Source organism: Eleutherodactylus coqui, chromosome 6 (assembly GCF_035609145.1).
Source record: "Eleutherodactylus coqui strain aEleCoq1 chromosome 6, aEleCoq1.hap1, whole genome shotgun sequence".
In the NCBI taxonomy this organism is placed as follows: domain Eukaryota; kingdom Metazoa; phylum Chordata; class Amphibia; order Anura; family Eleutherodactylidae; genus Eleutherodactylus; species Eleutherodactylus coqui.
Genome location: NC_089842.1, coordinates 245,712,401 through 245,730,888, shown reverse-complemented (window position 1 = coordinate 245,730,888; position 18,488 = coordinate 245,712,401). Strand labels below are relative to the sequence as shown.

At 51.4% G+C, this 18,488-nt stretch overlaps 1 protein-coding gene across 2 annotated transcripts in view; it reads left to right on the top strand.

The window, feature by feature from the left end:
* The window catches only part of ADAMTSL4 (ADAMTS like 4), a 199,407-nt gene that overhangs the window by 171,834 nt on the left and 9,085 nt on the right, over window positions 1-18,488 (top strand). For both annotated transcript variants that reach the window (XM_066609238.1, XM_066609239.1), the window contains exons 9-13: window positions 11,086-11,194; window positions 12,533-12,790; window positions 12,879-13,008; window positions 15,039-15,243; window positions 15,401-15,574. In XM_066609238.1, coding sequence (XP_066465335.1) covers window positions 11,086-11,194; window positions 12,533-12,790; window positions 12,879-13,008; window positions 15,039-15,243; window positions 15,401-15,574 — 876 coding nt within the window. The remainder of the gene's footprint in view (window positions 1-11,085; window positions 11,195-12,532; window positions 12,791-12,878; window positions 13,009-15,038; window positions 15,244-15,400; window positions 15,575-18,488) is intronic.

Here is an 18,488-nt window from a genome sequence, read left to right as displayed (position 1 = left end):
ACAGGCTGCTGGAACCCAAGAGGCTCATCTGAGTTGCTGCACGGATAGAAGACACATACTTACCTGTCCGGGGTTGGCGCCAGTGTAAGACAGGTCATGGGAGGCCGAACCCCGCTTATCGTAGGCATAGGCCAAAGGGAGACCCATTCAGACCTGTGCTTGGGGCTTGTGGTGAATTGTAATTGGTCCAACAGTTGGCTACACCAGTTCAGCTTCTGCCTTCTATCTGTGTGCTCCATTGTGGAGGCAGAAACACGGGATCTCCAGGATGAAGGGATCCCTTCATGATGGGATTGAGCGACACTAAATGGACCCTTTTGATTGTAGTGGGGTCGGTTCGGTTTCTGCTATCGTGACCGGCATAATCCTGGATGAAATGGCGCAGCACGGACTTTTAACAGAAGCTCAGAATGATCCTCCGATGACAATGCGAACACGTCCGAAGGCGCAGAACACAACTGCTAATGCAGCGATATTCCTTTAAGACCCCGTAGACACCGGCCCATGTTGTCCCTGACAGATGAAGGGATCATAAGAGCCACAACTCGCTGACCTGGCCGTGTGAGAGCTGCTGGTTTTGGGGAGCAAGTTGTAGTTTTTAATGGGGGGTGCTATTGGGCACACCCAATATAGTGCATCACTCTTATTACCTGTTTGGGGGAGGAGGGGTGGAAAAATCCACCAGAAATCCGCTGTTTGGGGTTTTCTTTTTACAGCGTTCACCAGTCAGTATGGAGAGTTTATAGTTCCTGCATCGCCGCGTTCTAAGAGCCGAGACATTGGGATTTTTGGTTTTCGTGGGAAGAGGGGCAGTTTTTATTGGTACCATTTTGAGGTACTTGTGATTTTTGGGATGTTTTTTATTACCTTTTTGGGGGTCTAAAAAAAGAAAACTAACAATCCCGGTGTAACCTTTTATTATCATTTTTTCGGCGTTCCCCACGTACGAACACAGTGACGCCTGTTATGTGCGGCTCCAAAGAGAAAAAATGGCATTTATCAATTGAAAACGAGTTTTCGGAGGGAAAAATGTGTATTTTTTTAGCTGTTTTTTTTCTCTAAATTAAACCTTATTGAACTTTTTTGACACTATTTTTTGTTGTCCCTCCAGTGGACTTGAATATGTCACTCAGTCACTTGGATGGTACACTGCATTACTTAGGTAGTGCATGTTACTGTATGACAGCAACCTATTAGACTGTGCCAGAGGCGAGGTCTAGTAGGCTGAGTCACATGGGAGGCCTTTGTCAGGCTTCCGGTTGCTGTGGGAACCCATAGATACCTTGTATCACACTGCAGGGTGACAGAAAAAGCCCCCCCCCCCCCCCCCCCATCATCAGCTTACAAGCCGCAGGTGCTATTGATTACGACATGCAAGGGGTTACACTGCCAGGATCTCAGGTCTCTCTGCTGCTGTCAGTAGTCCGCCGAGCCACCGCCTTAAAAGGTGCATGTGGAGGTTTGAAGCCCACCAATGAACTCAGTAGAAAACCGCCACAAAGGGTTAATCAGCTCTCCGATAATCCAGAACGTTTGGTGATATAGCACAGAATTTAACAATGCAGAATTTCCCAGCCTTTTCCCAGAAGGTCCGGACCCCTTAAGTGACTCCAGGAAGGTCCAGTCTAATGCGGAGGGCTCCGTTCTCACCGCCGCAGATCTCCGTTCTCACCGCCACAGATCTCTGTTCCCACCGCCGCAGATCTCCGTCCTCACCACCGCAGATCTCTGCCCTCACCGCCGCAGATCTCTGTTCTCACCACCACGGATCTCCGTTCTCACCGCCACAGATCTCTGTTCCCACCGCCGCAGATCTCCGTCCTCACCACTGCAGATCTCCGTTCTCACCGCCGCAGATCTCCATCCTCACCGCCGCAGATCTCCGTTCTCACCACCGCAGATCTCCGTTCTCACCACCACAGATCTCCGTTCTCACCGCCGCAGATCTCTGTTCTCACCGCCGCAGATCTCCGTTCTCACCACCGCAGATCTCTGTTCTCACCACCGCAGATCTCCGTTCTCACCACCACAGATCTCCGTCCTCCCCACCGCAGATCTCCGTCCTCACAGCCGCGGATCTCCGTTCTCACCACCACAGATCTCCGTTCTCACCGCCGCAGATCTCTGTTCTCACCGCCGCAGATCTCCGTTCTCACCACCGCAGATCTCCGTTCTCACCGCCGCGGATCTCCGTTCTCACCACTACAGATCTCCGTCCTCCCCACCGCAGATCTCCGTCCTCACAGCCGCGGATCTCCGTTCTCACCGCCGCAGATCACTGCCGCTTCTCATACATTTTATGTTTATCTTTCCGTTTTCCCGCAGTCGCGATCTCCAAGTCTGGTTTTATTCGTAAGCCACAAAATATGGAATAATTTTCTGAATTTCCTGTTTAAAGGCGGAAAAAACTCTCCGTGAATTTCCCGCTCCGGAGGTTTTATAGGACTTTCCCCTCCCGTGAGGTTAGGTCGTCCTGGAGGAGCCGTACGGTGCCCCCTCCGCTCACATATGGCGCATTATCCACGTATGAATCATTGATATAGATTTATACAGTAGAATTCCTTTAATCCAGCATCATTGCGGCATCATAGGTACCTGAATATTCTGGATTGTTGGGCGGCCATAGCATTTAGACCTCACTTGTTGGGGTGGAGAGCATGAAGAGTAATCCAGCATGACTAGGACCTGGATTATCGAACATTCTGGACTATCGGATGGGCATAGCATACAGTAAAATGTCAAGAATCCTATCTAATTGTCCATTCCACCGAGATCGATGTTGGGTCATCCCATGAATTGTCCTCCATGCAGATGGATCACTGCTTCACTCAGGCCGATGTTTAGGGATCGCCAAGGGCTCAGGCTGGGATCGGTCCCCATCCTCTAGAGGGATCAGTCCGGTGAAACGGTCTGGTTCATGTCAAGGAACGGTAGAGATACTGCAGTCTGTGTCGGGGCCTGGACCATCAATGGGTCATAGTGACCTTGAACTCATATGTTGGCAGACCCTCATGGTCCAGTTCTGGCCACTCCGGTCCGTGGGTCGGTTTATTCCAAGAGGTTGAGCCTCGGTAGTCTCTTCTCCGGCCAGTGACGTCACGTTCATTCACCATGTGGCCTGAGAGCCGCCCAATCCCAGTCATATGAAAGCTGCTACACCATGTATGAAGCGGCCTGGCAGGTAGTGAAGATCTGCATTATTGCTGGGCTCGGCCTGCGTCCCCTCATTCTCTAATCATTGGGTTCTTGAACTATCTGACGCCTGGGTCCCATTTGTCCATTTATATCATGCATCAGACAGAAGGCCCTCATTTTAGGTGGTCCGCCGGCCATGCAGCATTCTACTCACCCACCTCAAGGTCTGGAGCCGTGCAGTCTGACCGCTGACTTCTTCCCCTCGGGGTCTGCGTGTGCCCACCTGTACACAGCACCAATGGAAGGGGTCAGCGGTCAGACTGCACTGCAGCCGCTGGACTGGAACTGCAGGCAGGGTGAGCAGATGCCTGTAGGGAATGCTGCCCAGCCCGAGGCCAATAGGGACGTCACCATTACTACTGGAGCCGCTATGGGGTCACTTATTACTACTGCGGCCAATATAGAGGAAACCATTACTACTGAGAATACTATGTGGGTCACTTAGTACTACTGGGACCACTATGTGGGTCTCCATTACTACTGGGGCCCCTATGGGGGCAACTATTACTACTGGGGCCACTATTGAGGTCCCTATTACTACTGGGGCCACTATGGGGTCACTTAGTACTACTGAGAATACTATGTGGGTCACTTAGTACTACTGGGACCACTATGTGGGTCTCCAATACTACTGGGGCCCCTATGGGGGCCACTATTATTACTGGGGCCACTATTGAGGTCCCTATTACTACTGGGGCCACTATGGGGTCACTTATTACTACTGGGGCCACTATAGGGGCTGCTATTACTATGGGGTCCTTATTACTACTGGGGCCACTATGTGGGTCTCTATTACTACTGGGGCCCCTATCTATGGGGGCAACTATTACTACTGGGGCCACTATTGAGGTCCCTATTACTACTGGGGCCACTATGGGGTCAGTTATTACTACTGGGGCCAATATAGAGGAAACTATTACTACTGAGAATACTATGTGGGTCACTTAGTACTACTGGGACCACTATGTGGGTCTCTATTACTACTGGGGCCCCTATGGGGGCAACTATTACTACTGGGGCCACTATTGAGGTCCCTATTACTACTGGGGCCACTATGGGGTCACTTATTACTACTGGGGCCAATATAGAGGAAACTATTACTACTGAGAATACTATGTGGGTCTCCATTACTACTGGGGCCCCTATGGGGGCAACTATTACTACTGGGGCCCCTATGGGGGCCACTATTACTACTGGGGCCACTATTGAGGTCCCTATTACTACTGGGGCCACTATGGGGTCACTTATTACTACTGGGGCCAATATAGAGGAAACTATTACTACTGAGGACACCATGGGGTCCCTATTACTACTGGGGCCACTATAGGGGCTGCTATTACTATGGGGTCCTTATTACTACTGGGGCCACTATGGTGGCCACTATCGGGGCTCATTCACACAGGCATAAGCAGATTTGCCACGTATTTGTGTGTCCTAAAATTGCTGAGCCTTGCAATTCCCAGCCTGTCTGGCACGCTCTTGTGTGCTCCAGTACACGGCGTATTTGTGCTCGCACAGAAGTATACAGACGCGCCCATTGAAAGTATATACCTGTGTGACTGAAGCCATTGAAATCAATGAACTTTATTCCCTGCGTATTATGCATGGCTGCCATAATACCCCGTGCAAATGCGCCTGTGTGAACGAGTCCCCCATAGAGTCTTACAATTACAACCATTAGGGGGCCTACCCACTAACGGGTTTTCTTCTAGTGATGCGGGATCGAGCGCCGCGCAGCGATATCGCTCAGTGTTTGTAACGGGGCCGGCGGCAGCAGCACTAACCCCGTTGAAGACATAGGGAGAATACCGCAGACTTCTGCCACAGCTGTGACAGCTATAGCAGGGGATTCCTTCATCCCAGTGAGGACCGCAGGGATGAAGGAATCCTCTGTCACAGCTGTGGCAGAAGTCCGTGATGCTATCGCATTGCTTTCAATGGGGAAGGCAGTTGTTGCGTGTGCTGCTGAGACATGTTGTACTATGGTGATTCCAGCAGCACAGCACTCTCAGGGTTAATGATTGAGCTGGCTGGGTGTGGTACTGTCTGCTAGCCAATCCCCTGGATCTGTGCTCACATATAAACCCAGCTCCTGGTCAGTCTGTATGGCCCCTCAGGTGAGCAGTCATGAATGCTTGTCTGGTGAGGTTTGCAGTGTGATCAGGTTCATGTCCGTTTGTACGTTTATATTCTGTCAGTTTTGTGTTAGCTTGCTGTGTGTCCTGCTATCTGTGTCTTGTCCTGTTGCAGCGTGCGGTGTGAACTCTGTCTGGTTCTGCTGGACTCCTGGTTAGTGTAGGGACTAGCAGTATAACCAGGAGCCGTGAAGTGGCCTGCTAGCTTACAACATCTTGTACAACATGTCAACTAATACCTGGTATTTATATTCAGCTTCCAATCTGGTACTAGTGGTTGTATGTTGTATGCAGTGTATTCTGGGTCTGTCATGTGGCATGTGAATGCATCCTGTTCTGGTGCGTGGCTCCTAGGATCAGCTAGGGCCCAGATCCGAAGACCGCTGGGCTGCCCTTATTGGGGCAATGTCCCCGCTTAGGTAGGGCCATGTCTACGTCCCATTATCACAGGGACAGTTGCATGACCTGTATGTGTCCCCCTTTGGTCACGATCGTGTGGGTCCCGTGCTTTGCCTGCCCACACGATCGTAACAGCAGTGCTGCGGCTCCATTGAAAGCAGGGGTTTTGTTGCAACCCCCGCAGCATGATTTTCGGGGAAGGGCTTGAAATATAAATCCTACCCTGAAAATCATGGCTAGCTGTTAAAAAATAAATAATTATACTCACCTAGAAGAGAAGTCTGTCTCTCCTCTCCGCCACAGCAGTCTTCTGTGTTCTGGAGGTCAAGGTTTGAAAAATCCCCGCCCCCAGAAAGCGCTGGTGTCATTGGCTGAGCACTCAGCATATCACAGGCAGCACTCAACCATTCATTGATGAATGGCTAAGTGCTGCCTGTGATTGGCTGAGCGCTGTAACCAATCACAGGCAGTGCTCAGCTGTCATTCAAAGGCTGAGCGCTGCCTGTGATTGGCTGAGCGCTCAGCCAATGAGACCAGCGCTTTCTGGGGGTGGGGATTTTTCAATCCCGTCCTCCAGAACACAGAAGAAGACTTCTGTGCCAGAAAGAAAAGTCGGACTGCTCTTCTAGGGTAGTATAAACTTTTTTTTTTAACTTTTTTTTACAGCTAGCCATGATTTTCAGGGACGGGCTTATATTTCAAGTACTTCCACGAAAATCATCACTGCGGGGGTTGCCTGCAATTCACTGCTTTCAGTGGGGCTGCAGCAGTGCCGTCTTCATTGAAAGCAATGGGATAGCATTGTGCTACAGCTGTGACAGCGGATTCCTTCATCCCTGCAGTCCCTGTGGGGATGAAGGAATCCCCTGCCATAGCTGTGGCAGAAGTCCGCCATGTACTCCCTATGTTTCCAATAGGGCTGGCACTGCTGCCGCCGGCCCCGTTGCTAACACAGAGCGATATCGCAGATTTGTTTCTCTGCGCTGCGAGACTTAAGAAAAAAAACGGCAAATGAGTATAAAAACCAGTGAAAATCATTGGCTTCGTATTAATCGCTGTCAGATCATCGCTAGTGGGGAGAAGCCCGAAGGCTGATGTGGCCCTCGGTGTAAAGGAGTCTGACAGCCCTGATTGCTAGTGATTGGCGCAGGTTTGGCGCACTGATAGGACGGCTCCCCCGCCTCTGGATGATCCTTGGGCTGCAGAACGTTTATCCAAACACCAGAGATCTCCAGAACAACAAATGTGTCATTGAGGAATCTCAGGCGGACCTTCAGCGGGGGATCCGAGCGGCGCTGGACGGTGAGGTCATTGCCGCTCGCTGGCCGTCCGCGGGCTTCGCTGTATTTTGCTGACCTGCGCCCTAGTTGGGACACAATCAGGCTGCGTGCTGCTTCTACAAGTCAATGTCATGATTCACATCCTCCTGTGAGCTAATTGTTTGGAAAGGCGATTGGTCACCACTTCCCCTTCACAGACTTTCTGCTTTCTTAAAGGGATTCTGGCATCGGGTTCACACGGCCTGAAGCATCGCCAGCATGGACCCGGGACAGGGATGCCCAGTGCCGTCATGTGTGGGGGGAGAGGCCGGAGGGGCCACCAGTGACTCAGAGCTCAGCATTGCAGAATACAACACACCTTGGGGGCCACAGGCTTCCCTGTCCCGGGCTCACGCTGACGTGGATTCAGGCCGCATGAACCTGTTGCCACAATCCCTTTAAATGGTATTTGAAGTTTTGCGACTTATTTTTGGATGATCCAGAAAACCTCCTACAAAAAAATTAGTCAACTTTGCATCTAGTTGTCATGAAAACTATCCTACTGCTTTGTATATACAACTCCTATCCAGGCTTTTGTGTCTCCATGGTAACAGACCACAAACAAAGCCTGTGTGTAGTCTGACCCCACAGTCATGGGTTACTACAATCCACGTGGCTCTTCTTTAAGGTTAGGAAGAAGAGGGGGCATAGGCACTGGGTTACATATCACTGCAGTGGCCGACTATGCCAAGGAGTTGTTTATAGTCTGTAACCATAGAAACGCATTGGCCTGCTGGTGTGCACAAAACTGTAGGAGATTTGTAATCACTGAGCCCTGCAGTCCATATACAATATATTGTCTTCTAGAAGGAATGCTCAGACACCAGAAATCTGACCAGCTATTGATGACCCAAACTAAAACTAACAGAATCTGTCAGAGTCGGACAACCCCTTTAAGAGTGGGGTCTTCTGCTGCGCCAAGGCTTGCCAACTGGCGGTAATTAAGGTCCAAGGCCAGTGCCAGTCTTAATTCTTTTAATGCACATAATCATTTCCCAAATGTCTGTCTGCCATCCTAGTCCTGAGCGGGGAGGTCCACCATGAAGCGCAGAGAATCGTGGGCGGAGGCAGAAAATAAGTGGCGAACCAGCTGCGGCCGACGCGGCGCGGTTACTGGGCTCTAACACAGTCATTGGACCGGCTGCGGCCGACGCGGCGCGGTTACTGGGCTCTTACAGTCATTGGACCGGCTGCGGCCGACGCGGTGCGGTTACTGGGCTCTTACACAGTCATTGGACCGGCTGCGGCCGACGCGGCGCGGTTACTGGGCTCTTACACAGTCATTGGACCGGCTGCGGCCGACGCGGTGCGGTTACTGGGCTCTTACAGTCATTGGACCGGCTGCGGCCGACGCGGCGCGGTTACTGGGCTCTTACACAGTCATTGGACCGGCTGCGGCCGACGCGGCGCGGTTACTGGGCTCTTACAGTCATTGGACCGGCTGCGGCCGACGCGGCGCGGTTACTGGGCTCTTACACAGTCATTGGACCGGCTGCGGCCGACGCGGCGCGGTTACTAGGCTCTTACACAGTCATTGGACCGGCTGCGGCCGACGCGGCGCGGTTACTGGGCTCTTACAGTCATTGGACCGGCTGTGGCCGACGCGGCGCAGTTACTGGGCTCTTACACAGTCATTGGACCGGCTGCGGCCAACGCGGCGCGGTTACTGGGCTCTTACAGTCCGACGCGGCGCGGTTACTGGGCTCTTACAGTCATTGGACCGGCTGCGGCCGACGCGGCGCGGTTACCGGGCTCTTACAGTCATTGGACCGGCTGCGGCCGACGCGGCGCGGTTACTGGGCTCTTACAGTCATTGGACCGGCTGCGGCCGACGCGGCGCGGTTACTGGGCTCTTACAGTCATTGGACCAGCTGCGGCCGACGCGGTGCGGTTACTGGGCTCTTACAGTCATTGGACCGGCTGCGGCCGACGCGGCGCGGTTACTGGGCTCTTACAGTCATTGGACCGGCTGCGGCCGACGCGGTGCGGTTACTGGGCTCTTACACAGTCATTGGACCGGCTGTTACTGAGCTCTTACAGTCATTGGACCGGCTGCGGCCGACGCGGCGCGGTTACTGGGCTCTTACAGTCATTGGACCGGCTGCGGCCGACGCGGCGCGGTTACTGGGCTCTTACAGTCATTGGACCGGCTGCGGCCGACGCGGCGCGGTTACTGGGCTCTTACACAGTCATTGGACCGGCTGCGGCCGACGCGGCGCGGTTACTGGGCTCTGACACAGTCATTGGACCAGCTGCGGCCGACGCGGCGCGGTTACTGGGCTCTTACAGTCATTGGACCGGCTGCGGCCGACGCGGCGCGGTTACTGGGCTCTTACAGTCATTGGACCGGCTGCGGCCGACGCGGCGCGGTTACTGGGCTCTTACAGTCATTGGACCGGCTGCGGCCGACGCGGCGCGGTTACTGGGCTCTTACAGTCATTGGACCGGCTGCTGCCGACGCGGCGCGGTTACTGGGCTCTTACAGTCATTGGACCGGCTGCGGCCGACGCGGCGCGGTTACTGGGCTCTTACAGTCATTGGACCGGCTGCGGCCGACGCGGCGCGGATACTGGGCTCTTACACAGTTATTGGACCGGCTGCGGCCGACGCCGCGCGGTTACTGGGCTCTTACAGTCATTGGACCGGCTGCGGCCGACGCGGCGCGGTTACTGGGCTCTTACACAGTCATTGGACCGGCTGCGGCCGACGCGACGCGGTTACTGGGCTCTTACAGTCATTGGACCGGCTGCGGCCGACGCGGCGCGGTTACTGGGCTCTTACACAGTCATTGGACCGGCTGCGGCCGACGCGGCGCGGTTACTGGGCTCTTACACAGTCCTTTCAGCAGGAAAAGCTTTTCTATAAACTAATCCGAATCGGACGGTTTATTGGGTGATAATGCTTTTATGACATCCAGGATCATCAGCGTCGTAGACTAAGAGGTCGTATGTAACATTGTGCAGTCCTGTGTAACGCTAGAGGTCATATTGTGCAGTCCTGTGTAACAGCAGTCCCCGTGCTGATAGTATGGAGACTATATAGCAGTGACTATAGGTGTTCTACCGCCATCTAGTGGCAGACTTGATGTACATAGTATCTAGTGCCGCTGCAGCAGATACATTGTAGCCCGACGCCCCGTATGAAGGTTTTGTGCGGCTCGTTAGACGGTTCCTGATACCTTCTGTAAAGAGTATTGATGACAAGATGGATAATTAGGAAGTAATCCTATCTGTATGAAGTTGGATGCAGTGGTGTACATAAAAGGGATGGGGCCCCAGAGCACAAACCTAAATGGGCCCCTGTTATGGTGTCTGAAGGGCGTTGTGTTGTTTCCAGTTTCGGACCCCGGGGACAAATATTCAGCTCCTTCTTGCTAATCATACAGCTCCCATTTGGAGGAAGGTCCTGCAAAGTCCTCAATATCCAGGAGTAAAAGGGGTGGTGCCATTAGAGCTGGGGCCCCTCTCTCCAAGGGCCCCTGAGCAGTCGTATGATCTGCCTCTGTGGTATGCATGCCCTTACTTGAGTGAAGTAGGGGAGTATATAGAGAATGGCATGACTGAGGTACAACATCCAGCGACAGGGGATCAAACACATTGAAGAAAGGGGTCGGAGGAGGAGGTCAGGAATCACTCTGATGAACAGGCTGCACATTTAAGAAAACTATAGCCGAATACACGGCTGGCGTTCCAACTAACATGTCCGCTAGCACACCTCGCCGATCCTTTGCACGGATGGTATAACAGCAGGCGACTGATGGGAGTCAGAATTGGGTGCAAGCAGCATGAATCGCTGACCCCTTCCTGTCTGCCGGTGCAGTAATGGTGGGGGAAGGTGCTCTTGTCGCACCGGCGGTCCTCTGATATCTGTGGATGGCCACCACAAAGAATTGCTGAGGTTGTAAAGACCAGAGGGGGTCCGGTGGGCTACTAGATGGAGGTCTCCAATAAGGGGGTCATTCAGTGTACAGGGAGGGCGTTGTCCGTCAGAGCCGGCCGCTCCTGTACAAACCCCAACCAGTTCTTCTCTCTTTCCAGATGATATTTCAGCAGGACAACCCTGGAGTCTCCTTCCAGTATTTCATCTCTGCGCCGCACGACTCTGATAATCCCAGCCACGTACCTCACGTCCCGCAGCAGGAATACGGTAAGGGCCGCGCTTACAGATCCACATCGCCCTCCGCTGTGAGTGTCCGACATGTTGGGCCGGAGGGACGCAGATGACCTAGTATTTACGTCAGCAAGACATTACACAACCATAGAAAGCAGAAAACTGGGGGGCCACCCATAATGGTAGCCATATTGAGTGACACCCAAACTGGGCAGCGACCCATAATAATAGCCATATTGAGCAACACCCATATTGGGCGGCCGCCCATAGTGGTAGCCATATCGAGCAACACTTATACTGGGCGGCCTCCCATTATGGTAGCCATATCGAGCAACAGTTATACTGGGTGGCCACCCATAATGGTAGCCATATTGAGCAAAACCCATACTGGGTGGCCACCCATAATGGTAGCCATATTGATTGACACCCAAGCTGGGCGGCCATGCATAATGGTAGCCATATTGAGCGACACCCAAACTGGGCGGCCACTCATAATGGTAGCAATATTGAGCGACACCCAAACTGGGCGGCCACTCATAATGGTAGCCATATTGATTGACACCCAAACTGGGCGGCCACTCATAATGATAGCCATATTGAGCAACACCCATACTGGGCGGCCACCCATAATGGTAGCCATATTAATTAAGACCCAAATTGGACGGCCACCCATAATGGTAGCCATATTGATCGACATCCAAACTGGGCGGCCACTAATAATGGTAGTCATATTGAGCAACACCCAAACTGGGCGGCCACTCATAATGGTAGCCATATTGAGCAACACCCATACTGGGCGGCCACCCATAATGGTAGCCATATTGATTGACACCCAAACTGGGCAGCCACCCATAATGGTAGCCATATTGATTGACACCCAAACTGGGCAGCCACCCATAATGGTAGCCACATTGATTGACACCCAAACTGGGCGGCCACTCATAATGGTAGCCATATTGATTGACACCCAAACTGGGCGGCCACTCATAATGGTAGCCATATTGATTGACACCCAAACTGGGCGGCCACTCATAATGGTAGCCATATTGATTGACACCCAAACTGGGCGGCCACTCATAATGGTAGCCATATTGATTGACACCCAAACTGGGCGGCCACTCATAATGGTAGCCATATTGATTGACACCCATACTGGGCGGCCACCCATAATGGTAGCCATGTTGATTGACACCCAAACTGGGCGGCCACTAATAATGGTAGCCATATTGAGCGACACCCAAACTGGGCGGCCACTAATAAGCCATATTGAGCGACACCCAAACTGGGCGGCCACTAATAAGCCATATTGAGCGACACTGAGCTCCATATTTCGTGGTACTTGATCAGTTGACTTGACTTCTATTCTTTCTGTAGGATCACTGAGGTTAATGCCATCTAGCGATTCCCTGCCACAGACTAACGTACGAAATCACCCCGTGGAGGAACGACACCGGGTCCCACCACCTCAAGTAAGGCCACCACCACCACCTCCACCACGGCCGGCCGGCACGTTGCAGCGTAATATTCGAATCCCTCCTCTTTCGGCTCCACCTGTTCACTATTGGCCAGAGCAGCCGCAGTATTTCTGGAGACGTGTTGGAAGTACACCCTGCTCTATCACCTGTGGGAAAGGTGAGCGGTACTTACATTATGTAGGGTGATTTTCCGGTCTTTTGGGGGTCTCGGTGGCACCAGTGTAACTCCCTTCTCCTTTTCTCAGGGTTCTGGTATCCCATCTACCAGTGTGTCTCCAGAAGTTCCTTGGATGAGGTTGATGAGGAGGAATGTGACTCATCGACCAAGCCGTTCCCCCAGGAGGAGGCCTGTAACACCCAGCCCTGCCCCGCCTTGTACGTTTATTCACCCTTGATATTAATTTCTGAGCCTCCCAGTACCCGTTACTCATGGGCAGTGAGCTATAAACATTCACCTGGTCATATGTGATGGGCAATTAGACATCATGAAAGTGGTTGTGCCAAGATGGCATCACCTGTTCATCTGCCCTAGCAAGGCATAGAGAGGGGCTTCCTGCTTAGGACCACCCTCTATAGAGCCACTCTGTAAAACTGGGTTCACATCAGTGTTCCCTTTTTGCGTTGTTCTGCTCCATCCTAGGAGCTAAACAGAAAAACGGATGGGCCAGATCCGGAATAGGCTGGTGCCGGATGGCCCCCGTTGACCATAATGGGCTCCGTCCAGCTTCCGGTATGTTGCCTGGAATTCTCACAAATTTTTCGGGTTGTTGTGCTGGATCTGCAATGAAGGCTCCCGCGCAGTTGTGAACATAGCCTATCACGGCTTCCTTCCATCCATGTGATTGGCCATCCTGTAATACTACAATTTTTCCTGGTCAATATCATGTTTTTGTTGGGGGTGCCAAGTGAGGGACCCGAACAATAAGCTGGTCATCCTGGGCCCCGCATTCTGAGAGGGGTTGTGTATGTTGGCATGGCCCCATTAAGGCTGTAGATACATTTTAAATGGGAGGATATAGGATGATCATCAGCCCATCCCCAAGCAAACTGACCCAAGCGACAGAGCCATACATTGGTCATATAAGGTAGTAGGAATGGGAATGTTGACACTACTTAATGTTACAGCAACGACCCACAAAGGCTTGGCCAAGACTGACAGCACCTCTAACCATAGCTTGTCTACTTTAGATAGTTGTCCCAATGTCCAGGAAGTCCCTTTTATGGCCCACTGACTGGCAAATGCTCAAACAGGATTATTGGGCCATGGGGGAAAAGCTTTTTCTTCACTTAAAGCCATTGTCTTTTAGTACAATACCAGGGCATTTAACCCTTTTCAATCCACTGTACAGCTTCTGATGTCGGAAGACGTCCGGCAGGGTATTCTTGCTGTAAATTATGCCTCTCCAGCATATCGAATACTGCAGTACTGGCTCTAGCCAGCAGATGGCACCATTGTATAATGGCAGAAAGAGAAAACCCCCTAGGAAACCCTAAATCCAAAATTGGATTGCAAAGGGTTAAGGGGCATAAGAGGAGGATCCCCATTCAGGACTCTCATCCATTAGGCACAGGGAGAACATTAACAAAGAGCATTCGTTCCCCGGAGGACCCAGCATTTGATGAACGCCCCACTGGTTTCAATGGCCATCACGTTATAGATAATTTCTCCTGTGATGGCGCTGTTGGGGAATTTAAAACGTCATGTCAAAGTTTGAACTTTTTTCTGTCCCTATTGTCCAACGTTCCTCACAGTTAGACTTACTTTGTCCTACTTTTACTTAGCTCATGGAGATGAGATTAAACTGAATCCATTCCATTGTTTAAGCACATGAAATGATGCTACCTGCCAACTGCATCAGTTTTCGTAGAAATGGGCCAAAAAAGAGCATGAAAGGTCCATCAGAAATTGGTATGGCTTGGCTGTGTGGATGAGGAATGGTTTTGAGGCTTGGCCTGATCCCAATTTTCCAACCCTTAAAACCAAGGAGCTCTATATATCAGTTTCTTAGGATACATTTCACAGCCATTTTCACTCAACTTCAATATTCATAAAAGTCATCCAAGATTCTGTTCCAATGAAGAACTCCGCGTGCCAGACAGCATCAATCGAAACACTGACTTGGCCCACTTCAACTGGGAAGCCGCTGAACTGTCTGAGTCACAATGGAAAATGCATTGTACACCGGTAGCCAGTTCTAGGAACACATCTAGAGTCCAATTTGGTGGTTTTGTTATAAAATGTTTATACAAGAACAGAAAGCTGAGAACTGGGAGAACAACGGATCTTATCCCTATTGACAAGCCTTCAAGAACCTTTTTTCTGATGCCTCACAACCCCTGTAGACACAACAAGATTCTTTACCTACATCTGAGAACGTAACTTCTTATTCTTCGCTTCTCCTCAGCTGGGACATGGGAGACTGGTCGGTCTGCAGTAGGACGTGCGGCAATGGAATACAGCATCGGCAAGTCCTGTGTCGGCAGATGTATGCCAACCGGACCACTATGGTCCATCCACAGAGGTGCGGTCACTTGGTGAAGCCGAATGTCACCCAGACGTGTCAACTCCGAATCTGTAGCCACTGGGAGATCCAAAGCAACTGGACTACGGTAAAGAATGACTGAAGAACCCTATGATAGATGGTGGAAGGTGTTGCCGTTATTTATAATTGATAGTAAATAGGATTCATTAGATCACATGTCACATTTGGTCTTCATATTCCTCAAAATGATCCAATTCTTAAGTTCTATTGCATTGTATCCACAGTGTTCAGTCATGTGTGGCCTTGGCCAAAGGACCCGTTACGTCAGATGTGTCAGTAACCAAGGGGATGTGGTCGGTGAGGGAGAATGCAGCAACCGCCTCCGTCCCAGGACCAATGAGGTCTGCGATATGGGACCTTGCGTTCGAAGCTGGTTCCACAATGAGTGGAGCTCTACGGTAAGTCTGCGTCTAATACCTCTAAGCTTGGCTGAACTCATGTAAAAGCGATATATCAATGTACAACCCATATAGAACACCACATATTCCTTTGCTTATAAGCTACTAAGGTTCAGGCAGACTTTTGGTGTGGAATACATTCTTTATCAAAAACAAAATCGGGTCCTTAGAAGGAATTGCTCTTTTTCTGCAAAACCCGTCCTACAGTTCCATCTCAGGCAGATATGTAGATGATGAGAGTTGTGGTGATTAGATGGACGGTCACTGGAGGCTCTAAAAGTGGTTCCCCCCCTTGGCATATAAAAGGCTCTCGGAGGCTCCTTGTGTGCAGTGACCTCTTCTTCTGCTTGTGTAGAGCTTGTTGACCACTAGACGCCTCTACAACGCAGAGAAGAGATTTCACCCCGTTACCAGAGTCTAAGAGGGGAATATTATTGGGGTGTCAGAAGCTGGATGGACGTATCGATGAATTGTTCCCACCGGCCATTCTGACCAGACTGTTAGGGGGTGTTGGACCAATGGATGTGTGAGGACACACAAGGTGACTGGACTCAAGACCCCCCTACAGACCACCAGTAGAGAGGAGCGTCTGACCAGACTGTTAGGAGGTGTTGGGACCTGTGGATGAGGGCACACAAGGTGACCGGGCTCAGGACCCCCCCACAGATCACCAGTAGAGAGGAGCGTCTGACCAGACTGTTAGGAGGTGTTGGGACCAGTGGATGGGGGAGCACAAGGTGACCGGGCTCAGGACCCCCCTTCAGACCACCAGTAGAGAGGAGCGTCTGACCAGACTGTTAGGAGGTGTTGGGACCACTGAATGTGTGAGGACACACAAGGTGACCGGCCTAATGACCCCCTACAGACCACCAGTAGAGAGGAGCGTCTGACCAGACTGTTAGAGGGTGTTTAGACCAATGGATGGGGGCACACAAGGTGACTGGGTTCAGGACGCTCCCTACAGACCACCAGTAGAGAGGAGCATCTGACCAGACTGTTAGGAGGTGTTGTGACCACTGAATGTGTGAGGGTACACAATGTGACCGGGCTCAGGACCCCCGACAGACCACCAGTAGAGAGGAGAGTCTGATCATCTGACAAGCACCAGCAGCTCTAACAGTTTCATTGTTTGCCAGCCAGAGACAGGGGGCCCAATCATTACACCTCTGTGTCTGTCAAAATCATTTCCAGGTGCTTGGCTGAAAGAAATTTGGTCTCACGGCCCCCATTACGTGTACTACCTTTGACAACCACCCACTGTTGCCCGTTTGCAGTGATGTCGTGAACAACGAAACTGGACGCTGCAGAGTGGGACCGGGTTGTTATTGGTGATGAATCCAGGTTTAGTTTGGGTGCTGACGGCGGCCGTGTTCGTGTCTGGAGACCTAGGAGTGAGCAACTCAATGCTGCCTTTGCTGTGGAGCGGCACACTGCCCCCTGCTGGTGTGATGGTCTGGGGGGCCATCGTATACAACAGTCGGTCCCCCCTAGTAGTGGTATGAGGGACAATGACAGCTCAGCGATATGTTCAGGACATCCTGCAGCCACATGTGTTCTTCTCATGGAGGCTTCCAGCAGGATAATGCTCAGCCGCACACACAAGGGGGTCACAGGAGCCCCCACAACATTGTCACACTATGACCTGCCCGGTCACCAGATTTACCACCAATAGAGCACATGTGGAACCATCTGGAACGCCAGCTTCAACAGCCTACGAGATTACATGATCTAGAGGCTCCGTTACAGAAAATGTGGAGCGATATGCTGTAGAATAACATATGGAGCCTGTATGTCTCCATGCCCACCCGTATCACATCTTGTATCCAAGCTAGAGGCAGTACAACAGCGTACTAGAGCCTCCATGCCCACCTGTATCACATCATGTATCCAAGCTAGAGGTGGTACAACAGGGTACTAGAGCCTCCATGCCTGCCCGTATCACATCCTGTATCCAAGCTAGAGGCGGTACAACGGGGTACTAGAGCCTCCATGCCCACCTGTATCACATCATGTATCCAAGCTAGAGGTGGTACAACAGGGTACTAGAGCCTCCATGCCTGCCCGTATCACATCCTGTATCCAAGCTAGAGGCGGTACAACGGGGTACTAGAGCCTCCATGCCTGCCTGTATCACATCATGTATCCAAGCTAGAGGCGGTACAACGGGGTACTAGAGCCTCCCTACAAGTGTCAGTTCTCCACAATAAATGATCCTTTTGCTCTGATAGTGTGATCTCTTACTTATATCAATGTTACAATCAGTTCCGAGAAGTCCTTCCAGGGCAGGGATTGTTTTTGACAATGACCGTATTAATTGCCAGTGGAGATGCAGTGTACCCAAACAAGGTATTTGTAAGAACAGGACCCTAAACAATGTGTTATCTTGTGACGTCCTGAGATGTGCCAATATGGGGTATGGAGGGTGCAGCTGGTGCCTGGGTCACCCCAGAGGCCTCTCTGCCATTGAAGAGTGCCCCTTCTATAAGTGACACATGGGGCCCTGTTATGGAATCTGTTTCTGGACCCAGGAGCTTCGAGTTACTCCTCGTGGGCGGGGCTGTAAATACATGATGAGATTGTTGTGCATCATTAATGTATGCATTAGTATATAAACAAGATAGTGGGACTCATGATGGCTAGATCACTCTGACAAAGGGCTTACCATCCGCAGTGTTACAGCCGACACCCTGAAGATAACGCTGATCTTAGTTGTCTAACCCCTTAGATACTGCAGTCAACCATGGCATCTAAGCATTTACATCATGGGAGATGGTGCTGCAATATGGAGTCAGGGTACGATGCAGCAGAAGGAGGTATACAACAGAATGAAAGAATGCAGATGAATAGTAGCATTACAAAAAGAAACCAATCTAACTTATCCCTCTGGAATAACTTGGTACGAGCCACCACCAGC